The sequence below is a fragment of the Garra rufa genome, chromosome 21, assembly GCF_049309525.1.
Source record: "Garra rufa chromosome 21, GarRuf1.0, whole genome shotgun sequence".
NCBI classification, from domain to species: domain Eukaryota; kingdom Metazoa; phylum Chordata; class Actinopteri; order Cypriniformes; family Cyprinidae; genus Garra; species Garra rufa.
This window is the reverse complement of record NC_133381.1, coordinates 11188100-11205100: the sequence shown is the minus strand read 5'-3', so window position 1 is coordinate 11205100 and position 17001 is coordinate 11188100. Positions and strand designations below refer to the sequence as shown.

The window sequence follows — 17001 nt, the reverse complement described above, 5'->3', positions numbered from 1 at the left end:
TTATATTTGCGCTGACCTTTAAATTCAAATGTTTTCACCCCCGGCTCTTAATGCATGTTTTTTCCTTCTGGAGCATCAGTGAGAATTTGAATCTTCTGTAATAGTTGCACATGAGTGCCTCAGCTGTCCTCAGTGTGAAAAGATGGATCTCAAAATCATAGTCATTCTTGGAAAGGGTTCAAATACACAAAAATGCTGGAAAACCAAAAAATTTGTGGGACCTGAAAGATTTTTCTGAAGAACAGCAGGCAGGACAAACAAGGGACTCATGAACAACTATCATTAAACAGAAAAACACAGCTGTGGATCATTCCGGTAACAACACAGTATTAAGAATCAAGGGGATTAATTCAACTATTATTTTCTCTTGTGGACTGTATGTAAACCTATTTTATGTGAAATGAGTTCAGGTCAGAACTAAATAAAAAATAACATGCATTTTGTATGATTCCTCTTATTTTGGTGAAATAATTAACATTTTGCAGATTCTGTACCTCAGTACTTGCAAAACCTCAACTGTAAGAGGATTTCGATAGAAGCCAAGAGAACTAGGATGAACCTAGGATGGCTTGAGGGTGAGCAAATCATGGGAGTAGTTTGATTTTTGGGTGATCTATCCCTTTAATTAGGCAAGAACTGATGCACCTTATTACTGGTTGTCTGTTGCTAAACAAAATACTCTTAAAAAAAATAAAACCCGCAGTTAAAAATAGTCTGAACCCAGTGTTTTTTTCACTTCCATTTAATGCCAACTTTAACAAACCTAACTTGGACAACACAACACATAACAATGACCAGCAATTGTGGTATTTCCAGCAGGGCGTTCATACCCAGTGCTGGCAACCTACCTCCAAGAGGGCCAATCTTGTTGGTGATGGCGTATCGAAGGATGCGTTCCTCTTTGACGTACATAACAAATATGCGCTCCATTCTCAGTTCTTGCGTCTCCAGTCCGCTGCGGGGCCCGTGAGTGCAGTCCCTGTATGTGATGTTCTGTTTGACCTGGAAAGTGTGGGTCTCAGCTCCATTTTCGGCTGAGACGACTGTAAACTCACGCACGGATGTGGAGGTAATCACTGAGAACAGGAAAAACGCAAGAATTTAGAGGAAAGCAATTCACCCAAAATCCCACAGGATTTGATTGTTAAGCAACCTCATGTTCAGCAACATGAGAAACTGCTTTTATTTAGGGTGCATCAAGATCAGACATAGCTTCCTATGAAAGGAAATAGAGCAGACAGGAGACGTCATAAGATCTGTTTTTTTTTTTAGCTCAGATTTTCTTTTCCTTTCTTTTTTCTTTCCCATTCTCAAAGTCCACAAGTCTAGCTTACACAATTTAAAAGTTTGGTGTCAGTAACATTATTTTAAAAGAAGTCTTATGCTCACCAAGGCTGCTGTTTTCAATTTTAGTTTTTTTTTTTTCAAATGTAATTTATTCCAGTGATGACAAAGCTGAATTTTCAGCATCATTACTCCAGGCTTTAGTGTCACATGATCTCTCAGAAATCATTCTTATATACTGATTTGATGCTTAAGAAACATTTCTTATTATTATCAACTTTGAAAACAGTTTTGATGCTTAATATTTTTGAGGAAACTGTAATACAATTTTTTAGGAACTACAAAAAATTACTACAACTCAAAAGATTTTTATTGTTTTTTAAAGAAGTCTCTTCTGCTCACCAAGCCTGCATTTTTTTTCATCCAAAATACAGAAAAAGCAGTAATATTGTGAAACATTTTTACTATTTAAAATAACTGCTTTTTGGAAAGCAATTATAGAATTTAATACTTATATTTAGCAAGGATGCTTTAAATTGATCAAAAGTGATGATAAAGAGATTTACAATGTTACAAAAGATTTCTACTTCAGATAAATGCTCTTAAATGTTTTTTTGAGCAGCAAATAAGAATATTAGAATGATTTTGAAGGATAATGTGACTTGAGTAATGATGCTAAAAGAATCAGCTTTGAAACCACAGGAATAAATTACATTTTAAAATATATTTAAATAGAAAACAGTTATTTTAAATAGTAAAAATATTTCAAAATGTTACTGTTTTTGCTGTACTTTGAATCAAATAAATGAGACTTCTTTAAAAAACATTACAAATCTTACTGTTCAAAAACTTATGACTGGTAGTGCATACATATATATAAAATCAATCAGGAAAATGTTCTGAAATTGGACCATGTTCATGAAACAAAGATGGACAGATTTCTTTTTCCAGAACTTACATGAAGGATAATAATGGTAGGTGTCCTTAAATGGCTCCATCTGTATTGTGGCACCAGGAGGGATGAAGGGAACACTGCCTTGTAAATGAGTGTCCATGTTGAGGTAGTTCTGGGTATCCAAACCCATAGCCGTCTGGACGATGGTGAGACGCTGGTTCCCGGGATAGAAAGTCACATCGGCACGACGAGTGAATTCGGCACCTGTGAAACAGAAATGTTGGTTTTCAACATGATTAAAGGTCGTTAAACAGCAGTGTTGTGGCTCGCTCATTTTACTGCAAACAAATATCACAAAATAAGATCCAGATGGGGGCTGTGACCCTTCTAATGGTGCTTGATGAATATTCAGGTGTTTTCAAAAAGTAAAAAACAGGTTTTTCATTATATATTGGAGCACCTGATTTAAATTAGGGGAAGGGGTTGAATATCAGACTAGCGAACCCCTTGTGGGACTCTATTAGCGAGAACAAAACCGCCAAGCTGAAAATGTCCCAGCAGGAGGCCATGTTTAACAAACATTCGACACCATAAAAGAAGCAGAAAATGAGAACATGGTGGGCTCACCGGTGATACTGAAGCCATTAAGGCTGTTTGGCAGCTCCAGGGCGAAGAGCCAACCAAACAGACCTCCAATGGGGGCCACGGGCATGAGGGCCCAGCCCACCGGCTCTGGGACCTCACTGATAGCAGTGTACGCTCGTCCGTCACCCACCACGATGTAGGCGTGCAGGTCGATGCTGTCCAGCTGCACTGACGTGCCGCCTACTAGTATAGTTCCTCTGACCTTTCCATTCACACGATGAGGAGCACCTGAGGACAAGACAGTTGGAGACGAAATCAAAAAGTGAAACTTATAATGAGGTTTGGCAAGTATGCGGATGGCTAAATAATTCTCTGAGTTGGGAAATAATTCTGAGAAGTTAAAATAGGGATTAAATGTGGTGAAATTTCTAAAAAACTGCAGGGATAACATATCTTTAGGCCAGTCAGGAAGTTTTTCCATTGGCTTTATGATTGTTGCAGAAAATAAGCTTTTTTTACCAATGAAAGTTTTTGATTTTACATGTTTGTTTATCAAATCTTCACAAACAAACACAATTTTAGGACTAAGATTTTTAGCCTGAAACAAGTTAAAAACATCTTAATGATGGATTTGTTTCTTGCAAACACACAGCTTTTCACTTCAGAAGTTGTTAACTGATTAACTGGAGTTGTGTGGATTACTTGTGGATTATCGTGATGTTTTTATCAGATGTTTGGACTCTCATTCTAAAGGCACCCATTTATTACAGAGGATCTGTTGGTAAGCAAGTCTGAATACTGTCTAATGAACAGGAAATAAATAGAGGGTTTGCACTTATGTCACGTTTGGTCACTTACTCAGATGCGCGGCCATATTGGTGATACTCAGATGTAAACAACAGCATTGTTTGCACATTTAATGTACTACTGAATACATTGTTCTGCTAATTTATCCTGTCTAAACCATGGAAAAAAATGTGTGGAAGCTGCTAAATCATTTAGAGAAGGACTTAGAAAGCAGGAAAGGGCGCAATATTTTGAAAAACTAAAGTTAATAGGCGGTAAAGATATGTACAAGGAAGATATTAGCCTAATATTTCACCTACCTGACCGGAAATGATAAGAACAAACATGAATGTTTTTTTGCACTCTTCTCCTTGATTTGTTATTCGCAGTCTACTCCAAATGTTTTTCCAGGTTCAACCGATTAGACCAAAACAAGACAATAACTGACCATTTTCAGCAACAACAATCAGTGAAATATGCAAGTTTCATTCGGTTCAGTGGCACTGTTTGAGTTCAGTGCCGCCAATACAGCCAACTGATGACGCATCGTGAAAACACTCTATTCGAAATGGGACAAAAAATATATTTAGATGTTTTCTCTGTTTTCTCGTTGGGAAATTATACTGTTTATAAACTGTGGGCATCAGGGAGTCCCTATTAATAGCTTTTGAATGCGTGCTCGCTTTTTACTTTCACTTTCAAGATCACACATACTCTTTGTATATATCACAGAGCGGCAGTACTTACCACACATTTTACAAGATTAGATGTTTGTCAGTGGTGCTCAAGATCCTATCAGTCATCTCTCAATGCTCTGTTTTCACGATCCGTCATCAATTGGCCATATTGCCGCTGTTCTGAATATAAACAATGCCACTGAAGCAAACAAAACTTGCATATTTTGCTGATTATTGCTGCTGAAAATGGTAAATTATTGTCATGTTTTGGGCTGTACTAATCGGTCCAACCAGGAAAAACATTTGGAGTACTATAGACTCCCAAAAGTTGTAACAAATCAAGGAAAAGAGTGCAAAAACTGTCTGAGGAACAAAGGTGTTTGTGGTTGGCCAAACTAAACCAGGATTTCCAGGACATGAATCTTGACAATGTTTGTGTTTGTTCTTATCATTTCCAGTCAGGTAGGTGGAATATTAGGCTAATATCTTCATTATTACTGCTTGTACATTCCTATTAACTTTAGTTTGTCAAAATATTGCGCCTTTTCCTGCTTACTAAGTCTTCTCTATACGATTTAGCAGCTTCCACACATTTCTTCCATGGTTTAGACAGGATAAATTAGCAGAACAACATATTCAGTAGTACATTAACCATACAATCAATGCTGTTGTTTACGAGTATCGCCAATATGGCCACGCATCCAACCGTGACATAAGTGCAAACAGTCTATTAGAAGACCTGGAATTTTGTGTAAGTATTACTTTTATGGAAGAAATAACAGCCTATCATTGCTGTATGAAAAACTTTTTTTTGAGAAGACAAAAGTCACAGGGGATTGGGAAATTTTTGTAAATAAATTCATTTTGAGGAGAATTATTTCTTTCATTTACAAACTGCTCTCAAAAGGTCCAATTTCTCCAGTTGCTCAGCTGTTTCGGAGTGCTTTTGGACACTTTTCCCTCCACACCACCTCTCTCACCGGCCACACAAAGCTCCTACTGTATGCACATGCATATCCAACAGCTGAGCAAGCTTTTCCACTGAATATTTTCTCTCAGACACAAATGTCTGTCATTCAGCACAAGCCAGACGTGACGCTTTGAAACAGAGCTCAAGATTTCTTTCACACAGTTGATGTTCACAGGTAAATTACAGTCATTCAAGGCCAATGTGATGTCATCGTCTTGAAAAGATCCTGTTACTTATGCCCCATGAGAGTCGCCGAATGATTCACTAGGGAAATCCATTCAGGTTTTCCAAAAGATCAAGTGTTTCCGACATAAAACCTCCCACAAAATGAGTGTGGCGGCCACAGTTCTTAATAAAAAGACTGTGGAATAAGTTGTGGGTATTACCACAACCAGTTAACACAAGTGTTCGCCAATTATAGACAATTAGCAGCCACTCAGCACGCAAGTGAACCAGTCAGTAAAAGACCAAGTTTGACAGGAAATAACTGTATGGTATTTGCATACCCTAAAATTGTGTGCCAATTCCTTTACATTACAAAAATATACATCTTTAGTCTTAAAAATACTGTGTTGGAAAGAGCAACACTGGTAATGTATCCCCAGAGATGTACTGCGAATGTTGTTCATACTTTTAGAACAAGGTCATGTTATGTGTGGCTTCTACAACAGCTCTTTTTACAGCATTCCCAGTCTTACCGTTTGGCAGGCAGTGACGGCCATTGCCGTAGAATCCTGAGTTGCAGTGACAGCAGAAGCCGGTTGAATAGTCTGTGCAGTGTGCGTTCTGACTGCACTGCTGCTGGAAGCGCTCACACGTCTCTTTATTATCGGTTGAGTAATGGATCACTGCAGGAGAGAGCAGAAAGAGAGACAAATTGCTCTTAAATGGGCTTGTAAAGTCAAACTCAGTCATAAGTCATAGGTTAAACTCCTACACAGTCTCAAGCTCTCTCTGGATTGTTTAGACGGATAATTATATTGAATAATAGGAAGTTCAAGTCGCAATACTGAATCAAGTAATGTATGAATCAAAGTAGTGGTGCATTCAAAAAAGGGCAGACTTCTAAGAATGATACTTGCATGCCCATATATGGGAAGGTTTTTGAATTTAGCTGATATTCTTTTTTGGCCATTAATGGTGTTTTGGAGAGAAAAGAAAAAATTAATTTATTCAAAACTGTAATTAAAATGTGCTGGTGTAAATGCTTAGCAATTCATGTGTCCATTTGCTAACATTAAAGTAGATTTTATTTTGCTAAGCTAACATATACAATTGACCCTTTCGCTAAGTTCCGCCCCCTCAGTTATTGTTGGTAACTCAAACTTTACAGAACATCTCATAGGAACAAACTGAATTTGTTTTATTCAGTGTATAATAATTATGGATATATTACTGGATAATTGCTAACAGAATTATTTCAGGATTATTTGTAAACTATTATTAATATTTTTAAATTATAATTACTTTTTACAATGAACATTTTTTTACAGTACAGGTTTTTTTTATTCTTTAAAGCACAGTTTCTAAGTTTTATTACTTTTATGTTTTGTCACTTTTTTAGTTTAGGTTTTTGCACATTTTTTTCTGTTTTTCTTATTCTATTTTTTATTTTAAGTTTTTCATGTGTTATTAATATTTTGAATTACCATTGAATTACGAGTTTTTATTCTTTACAAGTTTTATTACTTTTGTAGTCAATTTAATTAGTTTTAGCTTTTTTCTATTTAGTTTTTTTTTTCATTCTTTTCTACTTTATTTTTTTTAATTATTTTAATTTTAAAAAACATTTTTTTAGTTTAAAATTTTTGACAGTACAATTATTAAAGTTTTATAAATTGTATCTTTTTATTTTTTTATTTTAGTTTTATGTATTTTTAATGTATTATTAATGCATTCCGTGTATTATTTCATGTATTACTATTATTTCAAATTATGATTTTTAAATGCAAGTTTTTTTTCTATGCTGATTTTTTTTCCATCTTTTGATTTATTTATTTATTGTTTTCACGTATTATTATTATTTATTTGATCATTATTTAAATGCTAATTTTTTACTTTTTCTACAGTTTTTATAACTTTTCAGTTTTTGTTCTTTACAGTAACTTTTTAAAAATGTTATTAATTTTTCGTTTTGTCTTTTTTTAGTTTTAGTTTTCCTCTACTTTTTCCATTTGTCGTTTTCTTTTTTTCTTTCTTTTTTAGCTTAAGTTTCATGTTTTTTTCAATGCATTATTAATACATCAGGTATTATTTGATAAACTATTAATATTTTAAATTTTGTAACAGCTTTGTTCTTATTTTTACAGAAGAATTTTTAATAGTGTTTTGTCTTTTTTATTTAGATTTTATCATTTTTTGATTGAAGTTTTCATGTATTATTACTATTTTGTGTTATCATTTTGATTTTTTTTAAATAATAATTTTATGTTTTGTCCTTTTTTTGTCTTTTTCATTTGTTTTTCTATTTTTTTGATTAAGTTTTAAATGTAATATTTATATTTAGTTTTTATTTTATAAGTCACAATCATTTAACACTCACCTCCAGAGTCAAAGTTCACTTTCTCCTCAACACTGAACACTTGACCACCAGAAGGGTGAGTTGGGACATCCTTCACAGGATTCGGGTACACCTGCAGAATTGCGTGCTTCGGTAATGGCCGCTGGGGCTGGGTCACGTCCTCCGGGGGAAGATTATGAGGATCCGGCTGAGGAAACTCATCAGGACCAGACACTGAGGGCTGAGGTGGAGACTGACCAAGGGGCACCTCCTGGTTGAGACGCTCCAGTATAGAAGAGTCCTGCTCTGGCTCAAGAAACTCCGTTGTGGTGGGTTCTTGGAATTCTGGATCAATGGGATCGTACTCCTCCTCATCTGTTTCTGTGTAGTCTTCATCAGGGAACACAGCATCCTGGACTGTGGAAGCTTTGGTAAAAACAGCTTCATGCTGTGCAGGAACGACATTCTGGAAGGAATAACTGTTTCCAATGTGGAAGAGCCAAACTCCAGGCTCTCCTATGTTTCCTTTTCTGAAGAGAGTTATAATATTAAATAAATTATATACAATCCAATTATAATATAACAAATGTTTAATTAATTTTATGTGTCATTTTTAAAAGGAAAAGTAACAAAGCCCTCTGATGCTTACTGATAAAGGTTCTTGACGGACTGCTCATTGCTGGTAACGCTGTAGTATGGCCCCTCCGTCCGAGAAAAGAAGAGGTAGGACAACTCTCCTCTGGTGAAGCCCACACGAGCTGGAAGCTCGATTTCGACATTGTAAGATTCTTTGGGCCGTGTCCCAAAAAACTGCAGGCCATCCTCAGGGTATAAGAAGAGTGCGTAAGTATCCATCTCATTGTACGCAAGCACCACTTGGAATGTGTTTTCCTAGAAAAAAGAAGAGCATTACTTCAGAATCTCTGCAGCACTTTAGACGGTAATAAACTTTTCAAAACATATCACCTGTAAATATTCAATTATACACTGTAAATCTATCTAAAATACTTTACTTTAGAACTTCCTTCTCAATTTTGGAAGTGCTCTGGAAGAGATTTGTTTTTTGTGTACATAAATCAGTACTGGAAACCTCAACCATCTAGAACATCAGGGAAATGCAAATATGGTGTTTCCAAGAACTTCACAGATTTTACAAGCCTTGTAACCCACCAACTGTGAGGAGTTTCCCACATCAATACTGTCTCTTGCCCTCTTTTGTTGTTCTTCACACCTAGTTTTACTGCATTTAAGAGACCACCTAAACTATTTTGAGAGTCTAGTCTAGCCTTGTTCTTGTCAACTATGGGATCATGAAGATCAGAGGATTTTATTCATGTTATTTTACTATTATTTATATACATTTATAGTATTTATTAGTATAGTTTTAGTTATTTTGTTATGTGCTTTTATCTGTTCTTCAGAAAAATCCTCCAGGTTTCACAAATTCTTTGGTTTTTCAGCCTTTTTGTGTATTTGAACCCTTTCCAACAATGACTGTATGCTCTTTTCACACTGAGGACCACTGAAGGACTCCTATGCAACTATTACAGACAAGTTACAAGTTCCAACGCTCACTGATGTGTAGAATTGAGAATTGAGATTAGGGCTGGTCCGAATACCATTTTTTGAGCTTCGAAGCTTCGGTAGTAATCAACATTGAATATTCGAAGCTTCGGCGGGAGGGGCTGAACATATTCTTCTCTCTAATAAAGGCAGGAATCTCTGTATGCCATTCTGTTTGCATTTTTATTATGTATATTTTATTATGTCGAGAACAGTACATCCAAACGTTTTTTTCTGTGGACGCAAGGGAGTGCAGTGTTGCATGTTGGTGTAATATGGACACACCACACGTTCAGAATTAATAAATTGTAATAGAACATTGCTAGGATGCGGCGCGCCTCACGCAGGCAGAGCTTATATGCTTCATGAACGGACACCGCGCTAGTGATACAAAACACACAGGTCTGTTAAGTGCAATACTTTTAATAAGGTAGCCTAATATTTTTTAACAAACAAATCACTCCCAAATCAGAAATTACCACAGTAATTATGGCACCGTAAAGGGTAGGCTGTTTAAAAAAGAAGAACGAAAAAAAATGGCGCGGTGTTTATATATAAATAAATTATTCATATCTAAATTATTTATTAATAAATATATATATATACATTATATATAACGTTTGTGTATATAAGCCTATATAAAATACATAGCCTAAGTATAATATTTTGAAACCCAAAATAAATGAGGCCCAAACATTTTTAACAAAGGTGCGTGTTTCTTTGAGCACTTCAGTCAGTGAACAATCAGCCTACAAAACGCTAAAATAAATCAAATAAATAATACATTTAAATATGAATCTAGCCTAAATAAGAATGTTAAATCGGCTATTAAACAAACATTCGTTGCAAACATTAAAACTTCGCCCGGACCTTCTGCGAAAGCTCATCAGAATTACTGGCCCGAGTCCGACTGGAACCGGTCTGTTTTCTCTTTCTCTTCCCCATTGCACAGCTGCTGTTTTTAATAGCAAAGTGATTACATTTATTTTCGTTTACTTAGGTTATAAAGTTAATTTAGAAATATATTTGGAACACTTTTTATTTGTTAAATTTAAGTTTTTGTTTTTTAAAGTAACGACCAAGTCAACACGATTTCAATTAAAACCCATAGACATAAGCACGCTCTGCAGAACATGAAGCGCCAGCCAGCGCTATGTGAAACTTCATTTTTGCTCATAAAGGTAAGACTAATATAGGCCTATCATCCGAAACTATAAAAAAAATAATTTAAATAATTTAAATCGAAAACAAAACTCTTCTTTAGCTATAGGCCTAATGCATATGCATTTAGGTATTAAAGGCGATTCCAATGAGCAAATGGCATCAGGGTCGTCCACTTCATCTTTTTGTCAAATACTAGTTCATTGATAAATAATTCAAATATCTCCTTACTCCTTACTTCTTCCCCACACATTCATGGTAATTATTTTTGCTGGAGCTTTGCTGCCAGCTTACTGCCTGCATTTAAATGCAGAGGCGCGGTTCGCCATTACGACAGTCACAGCCCTAGTTTTGCTTCAACCATTCAAGTGGGTCCGACTGTACTTTATAGTGTCTCTTAAATATTACTCAATTTCTCTCTCTCTCTCTCTCTCTCTCTCTCTCTCTCTCTCTCTCTCTCTCTCTCTCTCTCTCTCTTTTTTTTTTTTTTTTGCTGTTTCTGTGTTAGTGGCGCAGCAGTCTGATCTTCTTCATTCATTTAAGCGCGAATGAGAACCGTTTCGCGGAGGATGCAAGGTGTATAAAAAAACGAATATTCGAATCTCAAAATTTAAAATCGAATGCCAACCCACCGAACGAATATTCGAATATTCGAATATTCTGGTCCAGCCCTAATTGAGATGTGTACATTTTTCTTATTTTGCCTAAATAACATATTTTGTTTATTTAGTACTGCCCTTCAGAAGCTACAGAAGATACTTACATGTTTCCCAGAAGACAAAATAGGTTAAATTTACAATGATCTTCAAATTCAAAACGTTTTCACCCCCCAGCTCTTAATGCATGGTGTTTCCTTCAGGAGCATCAGTGAGCATTTGAACCTTAATAGTTGCATATGAGTCCCTCAGTTGTCTTTAGTGTGAAAATATGGATTTCAAAATAATACAGTCATTGTTGAAAAGGGTTCAAATACACAAAAATGCTGGAAAACCAAAGAATTTGTAGGACTTGGAGAATTTTTCTGAAGAACAGCAGGCAGTTTAACTGTTCAGGACAAACAAGGAACTTATGAACAACTATTACTATACACAAACAAACAAAAAACACAGCTGTGGATCATTTAGGTAAGAACCCAGTATTAATAAACAAGGGGATGTAAACTTTTGAACTGGATCATTTTTATAAATTCTATTATTTTCTCTTGTGGACTATATGTAAACTTGAATTCCGATTTAAAAAATAAATAAAGATGACATGAAAATCTGACTTTTTCTGTTTAAGTGCTAGAATCAGGTCCCCAGCACAACTACCAATCCAGAAAACATGAAAGAACAACCTAGTAACATTTTTCTGCAAGCATGTGAAAAAACAAGCATGTCAGTTTTCGCTCCTTCAGTGACGTAAAAATGAGATCTTATTATAATATTACTGCTCCTTCTGCACATTTTCACCCTCGGCACCGCTATTTTGTTTCCACAAGCGACAACGGTGTACCAGTTCTAACACCATGGCAAAAGTTCAAGCAAAGCATGCTAACTGTTCTGTTGTTGGCTGCACAAATGAGCACAGAACACTATTTAGACTCCCAGCCTTGATTTACTTGTATATTACTCTGCTGCCACACAGATCAAATATAAACATGAGATTTCTTTCCCAGCTGTTTACCTTCACAGACATAACTAACTGTTTTTGTAACTCATATGTGTTTTTAACATAAACTAGTGTGTATTTGACAGTTCAAGCGCAATAAGACATAAAAGAGAACTTAGTTTAGAACTCACATGGCGTGTGACAGCCGCTTTCTGTGCATATGCTTCAGTTGTGTGCGCTCAGAAAACCCTATATCAGAAGTTTAAACTAATATTGGTTTAAAAGCATTGGTTTCAGTGCAATAGACACGATAATCAAAACCAAACAGATGTTTGGGCCAGAGTTTTTGAGGTATGAGCTGTAAAGGCACAGCCCTGTTCTAGAAAAGGGGCGGGGAGCAGCAGCTCATTTGCATTTAAAGAGATATGCACGTAAGCAGTGTTGCTGCTTCCACTCAAAATGGGCATTTTCAAAATGATATAATAAATGATCTGTGGGTTATTTTGAGCTGAAACTTCACAGACACATTCTGGGGACACCTGAGACTTATATTACATCTTGTAAAAAGGAACATAATAAGTCTCTTTTAAATGGAGACATTTGTTTCCCACATTCCTCAAAATATCTTCTTTTGTGTTTCACAGGAGAAATTAATGCTTATAGGTTTGGAACAACATGATGGTGGACTATCCCTTTAAGTGAACTTTTCTAGACATCCTAATGACGTTTTAACACAGATATCAAGATGCCCTTCCCCCTTTCCAGTCTCTCACGTACACACACAAAGGATGTGTGTGAAATTCCTCTCCTCTGTTTTGTAATCCAAGCTGTCCCCGAGTGGAGCCATCACCTCCACAAAACAACACCCCCAATTCCAGAGAGACAATACTGCATCTGGCTTTCAGAGAGCCTCGGGCTGCCTCATTCCCCAGCATGCATCCCTCCTGGATCCCCTCACCCAACCCTGCTGCCTTCAGCTTCAAACTCCTAATTGCAGGACCACACTGCCTCGAAAACACTGCAGAAACACACCCATAAACAAGATTGTTTAAAGATGTTATAGTACGAAAAGAAAAATTAGGCCCCCGCGATGAAAGGGGTCTACGGACTTGAAATAGTACTACAACAGTACTACCTCCATAAGCCCCTACTTCTTCCATCCTTGAGACGTCTACAGACAGACAGACATGTGGGGGACTGGAGGGGACACAAGACTAGATAAAGTGGTTTAAATCCCAAAGGCAAACATAAGATATCATCCAGAGATTTCCACCATTTAGACCCCCTGAGCTTCAGCAAACTCTCTGTGGAGAAACCAAGCGGAAATGTAGTAAATCAACTCAAGGATGTGCTTTCTTTAAACAAGCCCTTTGGCCCACAGCTCTTCTATTGTAATCAAGTAAAATTTAGTAAGCAAACATTGCTTAAGATAGTAAACAGTTCTGAAAGCATGTAGCTCTTTAGTCAGGAAAGATGACTGCGGTTTGACTTTCCACACAGTAACCATGCATTAGCCAAACAGCAGTATTGAGCCAATTTATCACAAGAATTCCACATCTAAAAGTGGAATATCTGTTTTTTAGTAGTATTTAGTATATTCTTTGCGACATTTAGCTTTGATGATATATACTGTAACATGTAATACTGTATTTACAGTTGAAGTCAAATGTTTACATACACCTTGCAAAATATGCAAAATGTTCATTATTTGTACAAAATAAGAGGGATCATACAAGATGCATGTTATTTTATATTTAGGACTGACCTGACCTTTTTTTAGTGATAGTTGTTCATGAGTTAACAGATAAACTGCCCACTGTTCTTTAGAAAAATCCTTCAGGTTCCACCAATTTTTTGTTTTTTTAGCATTTTTGTGTATTTGAACCCTTTCCAACAATGACTATATGATTTTGAGATCCATTTTTTCACACTGAGGACAACTGAGGGACTCATATGCAACTATTACAGAAGGTTCAAATGCTCACTGATGCATCAGACGGAAACACGATGCATTAAGAACCATGGAATGAAGTGTGTACAATTTTCTTATTTTGCCTAAATATAATATATTTTCCATTTAGTACTGCCCTTCAGAAGCTACAGAAGATACTTACATGTTTTCCAGAAGACAAAATTAAGTCAAATTTACCCTGATCTTCCAATTCCTGGCCCTTAATGCATCGTGTTTCCTTCTGGAGCATCAGTGAGTGTTTGAACCTTCTGTAATAGTTGCATATGAGTCACTCAGTTGTCCTCAGTGTGAAAAGATGGATCTCAAAATCATAGTCAATGTTGGAAAATATCTTATTCAGGTCAGTGCAAAATAAAAAGAATTAACATTTTTGCAGATTCTACAATGTGTATGTACATTTTGATTTCAATGTGGCTTTTACTATATGCATTTAGCATTGTTCTTTTTTTGCTGAACGCAAGCCTATCAGAACAGATCCATAAATGCTGTAGAGCACAGTGAAATTCCTGATAATATTTACTCTGAGGATACAAACATGAACATGGCCTTATGCAATCCAAACAAGAAAAAATGCTACTTCCGGAACCAATGAATAACAAATGATAAATCTTTATGCGCAGTGCAGCTGTTTCTGCTCAGCTGTCTGGATGAGAAAGCCGAATGTGCACTAGAGGCTTGAAGAATGGCCCATTCTAGGGCTGGGCAGTTTGACCAAAAATCTGTATTACGGTTTGTCTTCTGACGATTTCACAATTTATCACATTTTTTTCCTGACTGTACCTTTATATGAATCAGAATGCATGAAACAGTGATAGGACCTCTGAATTTGACATGCTATATGTAGCATAAGCAGTTTTTGATGTAAATTAGATTATACAATTAAAACAGAATGGTCTGACCTTAGCTTTGTTAAATTATGCTAGATAAGCACGCCTGCACAAAACAAAAAAATTAGACGGGGCTGACTGAGAATGCAAATTCATTCTCTGACAGCAGGTGGCACTCATGGAACAGCAGTAATATAGTGTTTTCACAACGCGTCGTCAATGAACCGAACGAAACCTGCATATTTAAAATTTCTGATTATTGCTGCTGAAAATGGTAAATTATTGTCAATGGGCTGTATTAATCAGACTAATCACACCGGGAAAAACATTTAGAGCACTACAGACTGCCAAAAGTTATAACAAATCAAGAAGAGTGCAAAAAACTTTCTGAGGAACAAAAGGCATTGACGTTCGTTGGCCAAACTGAACCAGGATTTCCAGGGCAAGAATATTGACACCATTTGCCTTTGTTCTTATCATTTCTGGTCAGGTAGGTGAAATATTGGGCTAATATCTTAATTAATACTGCTCATATGTATCTTTACCACTTATTAACTTTAGTTTGTCAAAATATTGCACATACAAGCACAAACTGTAAAATCTATTCAAATAGAAAAGTTATTTTCAATAGTAAAAATATTTTTAAACGTTACTGTACTTTTGCTTGGTGAGTAGAAGAGACTTCTTAAAACATTTTCAAAAACACTTGACTAGTAGTGTATAATTACTATAGGAAATAGATTAGGATTGCCATTTTTTAAATTCTTCACTAAAAACTTTTTTTATTAATTGTATTATATTTATAGAATCACTAAATAAATGTTTATTATATTACAGTATTTTATTGTTTTAATAAATAATATAAATGTTGATTAAGTACACTTTTGTTTGGTTTTGTACATTTCAGGTAATGCTTGATGTCCAATGTAAAAAGCTTTATTTGACAACTCTGAATAAAAAAAAAAACTGTACTTGCCCACCAGACCCCTGAGAAACACTGTGGCTTTAATCATCTAAAACCTTCCCAAGCATTTCTGTGGCATGTGAGGTGTTAAGAAGACCTAATCACTGTGGTGACATGGACAATTAGGAGCAATTCAATCCCCCCACTGTTCCTGTGAACTCCAGGTGAAATGAAAAGCTCTGGGATAGATTAGCAGGTATGTGGGAGACGCTATTGTACGCTCAGACACCCTCTAGGCCTAAGCTTAGGACAGACCACAGATGACCAGCTTTGATAACCCCAGCCTAAAAGGAGCTTGGGTGAAGCCAGAGCTCCAGGTCACATTTAGCACCGCTCTAAGAAGTTCTCTTACCCGATTGGATGGGCTAGAAGTGCGGGTGACCTCCTCATAAGCTGACACATTCTCCCAAGTGGCGATAAAGGCATGGGTTGGGGTGAACGTGGCATCTGGAAAGCCTCTCTTGATGTCCGCTTCCGCCCGCTTCAGCACGGTAGGAGACTCCGTCTGCCGGTAGAAGATGGATCCTTTTCCTTTGCTGGTGTCAATGTCAGCCAGGAAGGGGGCGATGACAGGGAAGTCGGTGGGGAAGCCGTCATCTACATACTGCTTCTCCATGGGAAGATCCTGAGTTGAGATGATTCCATTGGTGGCCACCTTGAATGAGAGACAAAACAGAACGAGAACCATCCATAATGATCTAATTCTGGGGTCTTTTTTGGAGTAAAATCTGAGTTACAATTTAGAGATAAGAGATCACTGCAGGTTTTTGACCACTTTGGATGTAATTAATTAATTAACTTTTACATTTGTAACTTTTAAAATCGTTTAAATTATGAAAATAAAAATATACTATTTATATAAATAACTGACATTACTGACACAAGTTATAGATAGAACGATAGATAGATAGATGTTTTATGTACTTACGTATAAGTTAGTGAAGGACGCCTCATAAAAGTACATGGGTTTGGTGAGGGTGATGACTTTAGACGTCTCATCGTCCCCTTCTTGCAGACTTGCATCGCCGTAAAACATCCCATATGGATAGATGTCATGTCTGTGAATGGCTGTGACATGCTGAACTGTCCATGAAACTTGTAAAAAGAATACCGCTATTTTGTCCCAAGTCATTTTAGTGAACAGCTGGTACACATGCATACAAGTTTAGCTTGTATTCATGCGGCACACTCAGTTTGAATGAGTTGAAGTGCGCGGCGATGTTCAGC

General features: G+C 36.4%; 1 protein-coding gene across 1 annotated transcript in view; it reads right to left on the bottom strand.

Moving 5' to 3' along the window:
* nid2a (nidogen 2a (osteonidogen)) overlaps positions 1-16942 on the bottom strand; it is a 50885-nt gene extending 33943 nt beyond the window's left edge. The window contains exons 1-8 of the mRNA XM_073827190.1: positions 16703-16942; positions 16127-16429; positions 8347-8588; positions 7740-8227; positions 5896-6045; positions 2807-3052; positions 2243-2443; positions 849-1076 (exon numbers count right to left, since the gene is read on the bottom strand). Coding sequence (XP_073683291.1) covers positions 849-1076; positions 2243-2443; positions 2807-3052; positions 5896-6045; positions 7740-8227; positions 8347-8588; positions 16127-16429; positions 16703-16933 — 2089 coding nt within the window. The 5' untranslated portion in view covers positions 16934-16942. The remainder of the gene's footprint in view (positions 1-848; positions 1077-2242; positions 2444-2806; positions 3053-5895; positions 6046-7739; positions 8228-8346; positions 8589-16126; positions 16430-16702) is intronic.
* Positions 16943-17001: the final 59 nt, after the last annotated feature.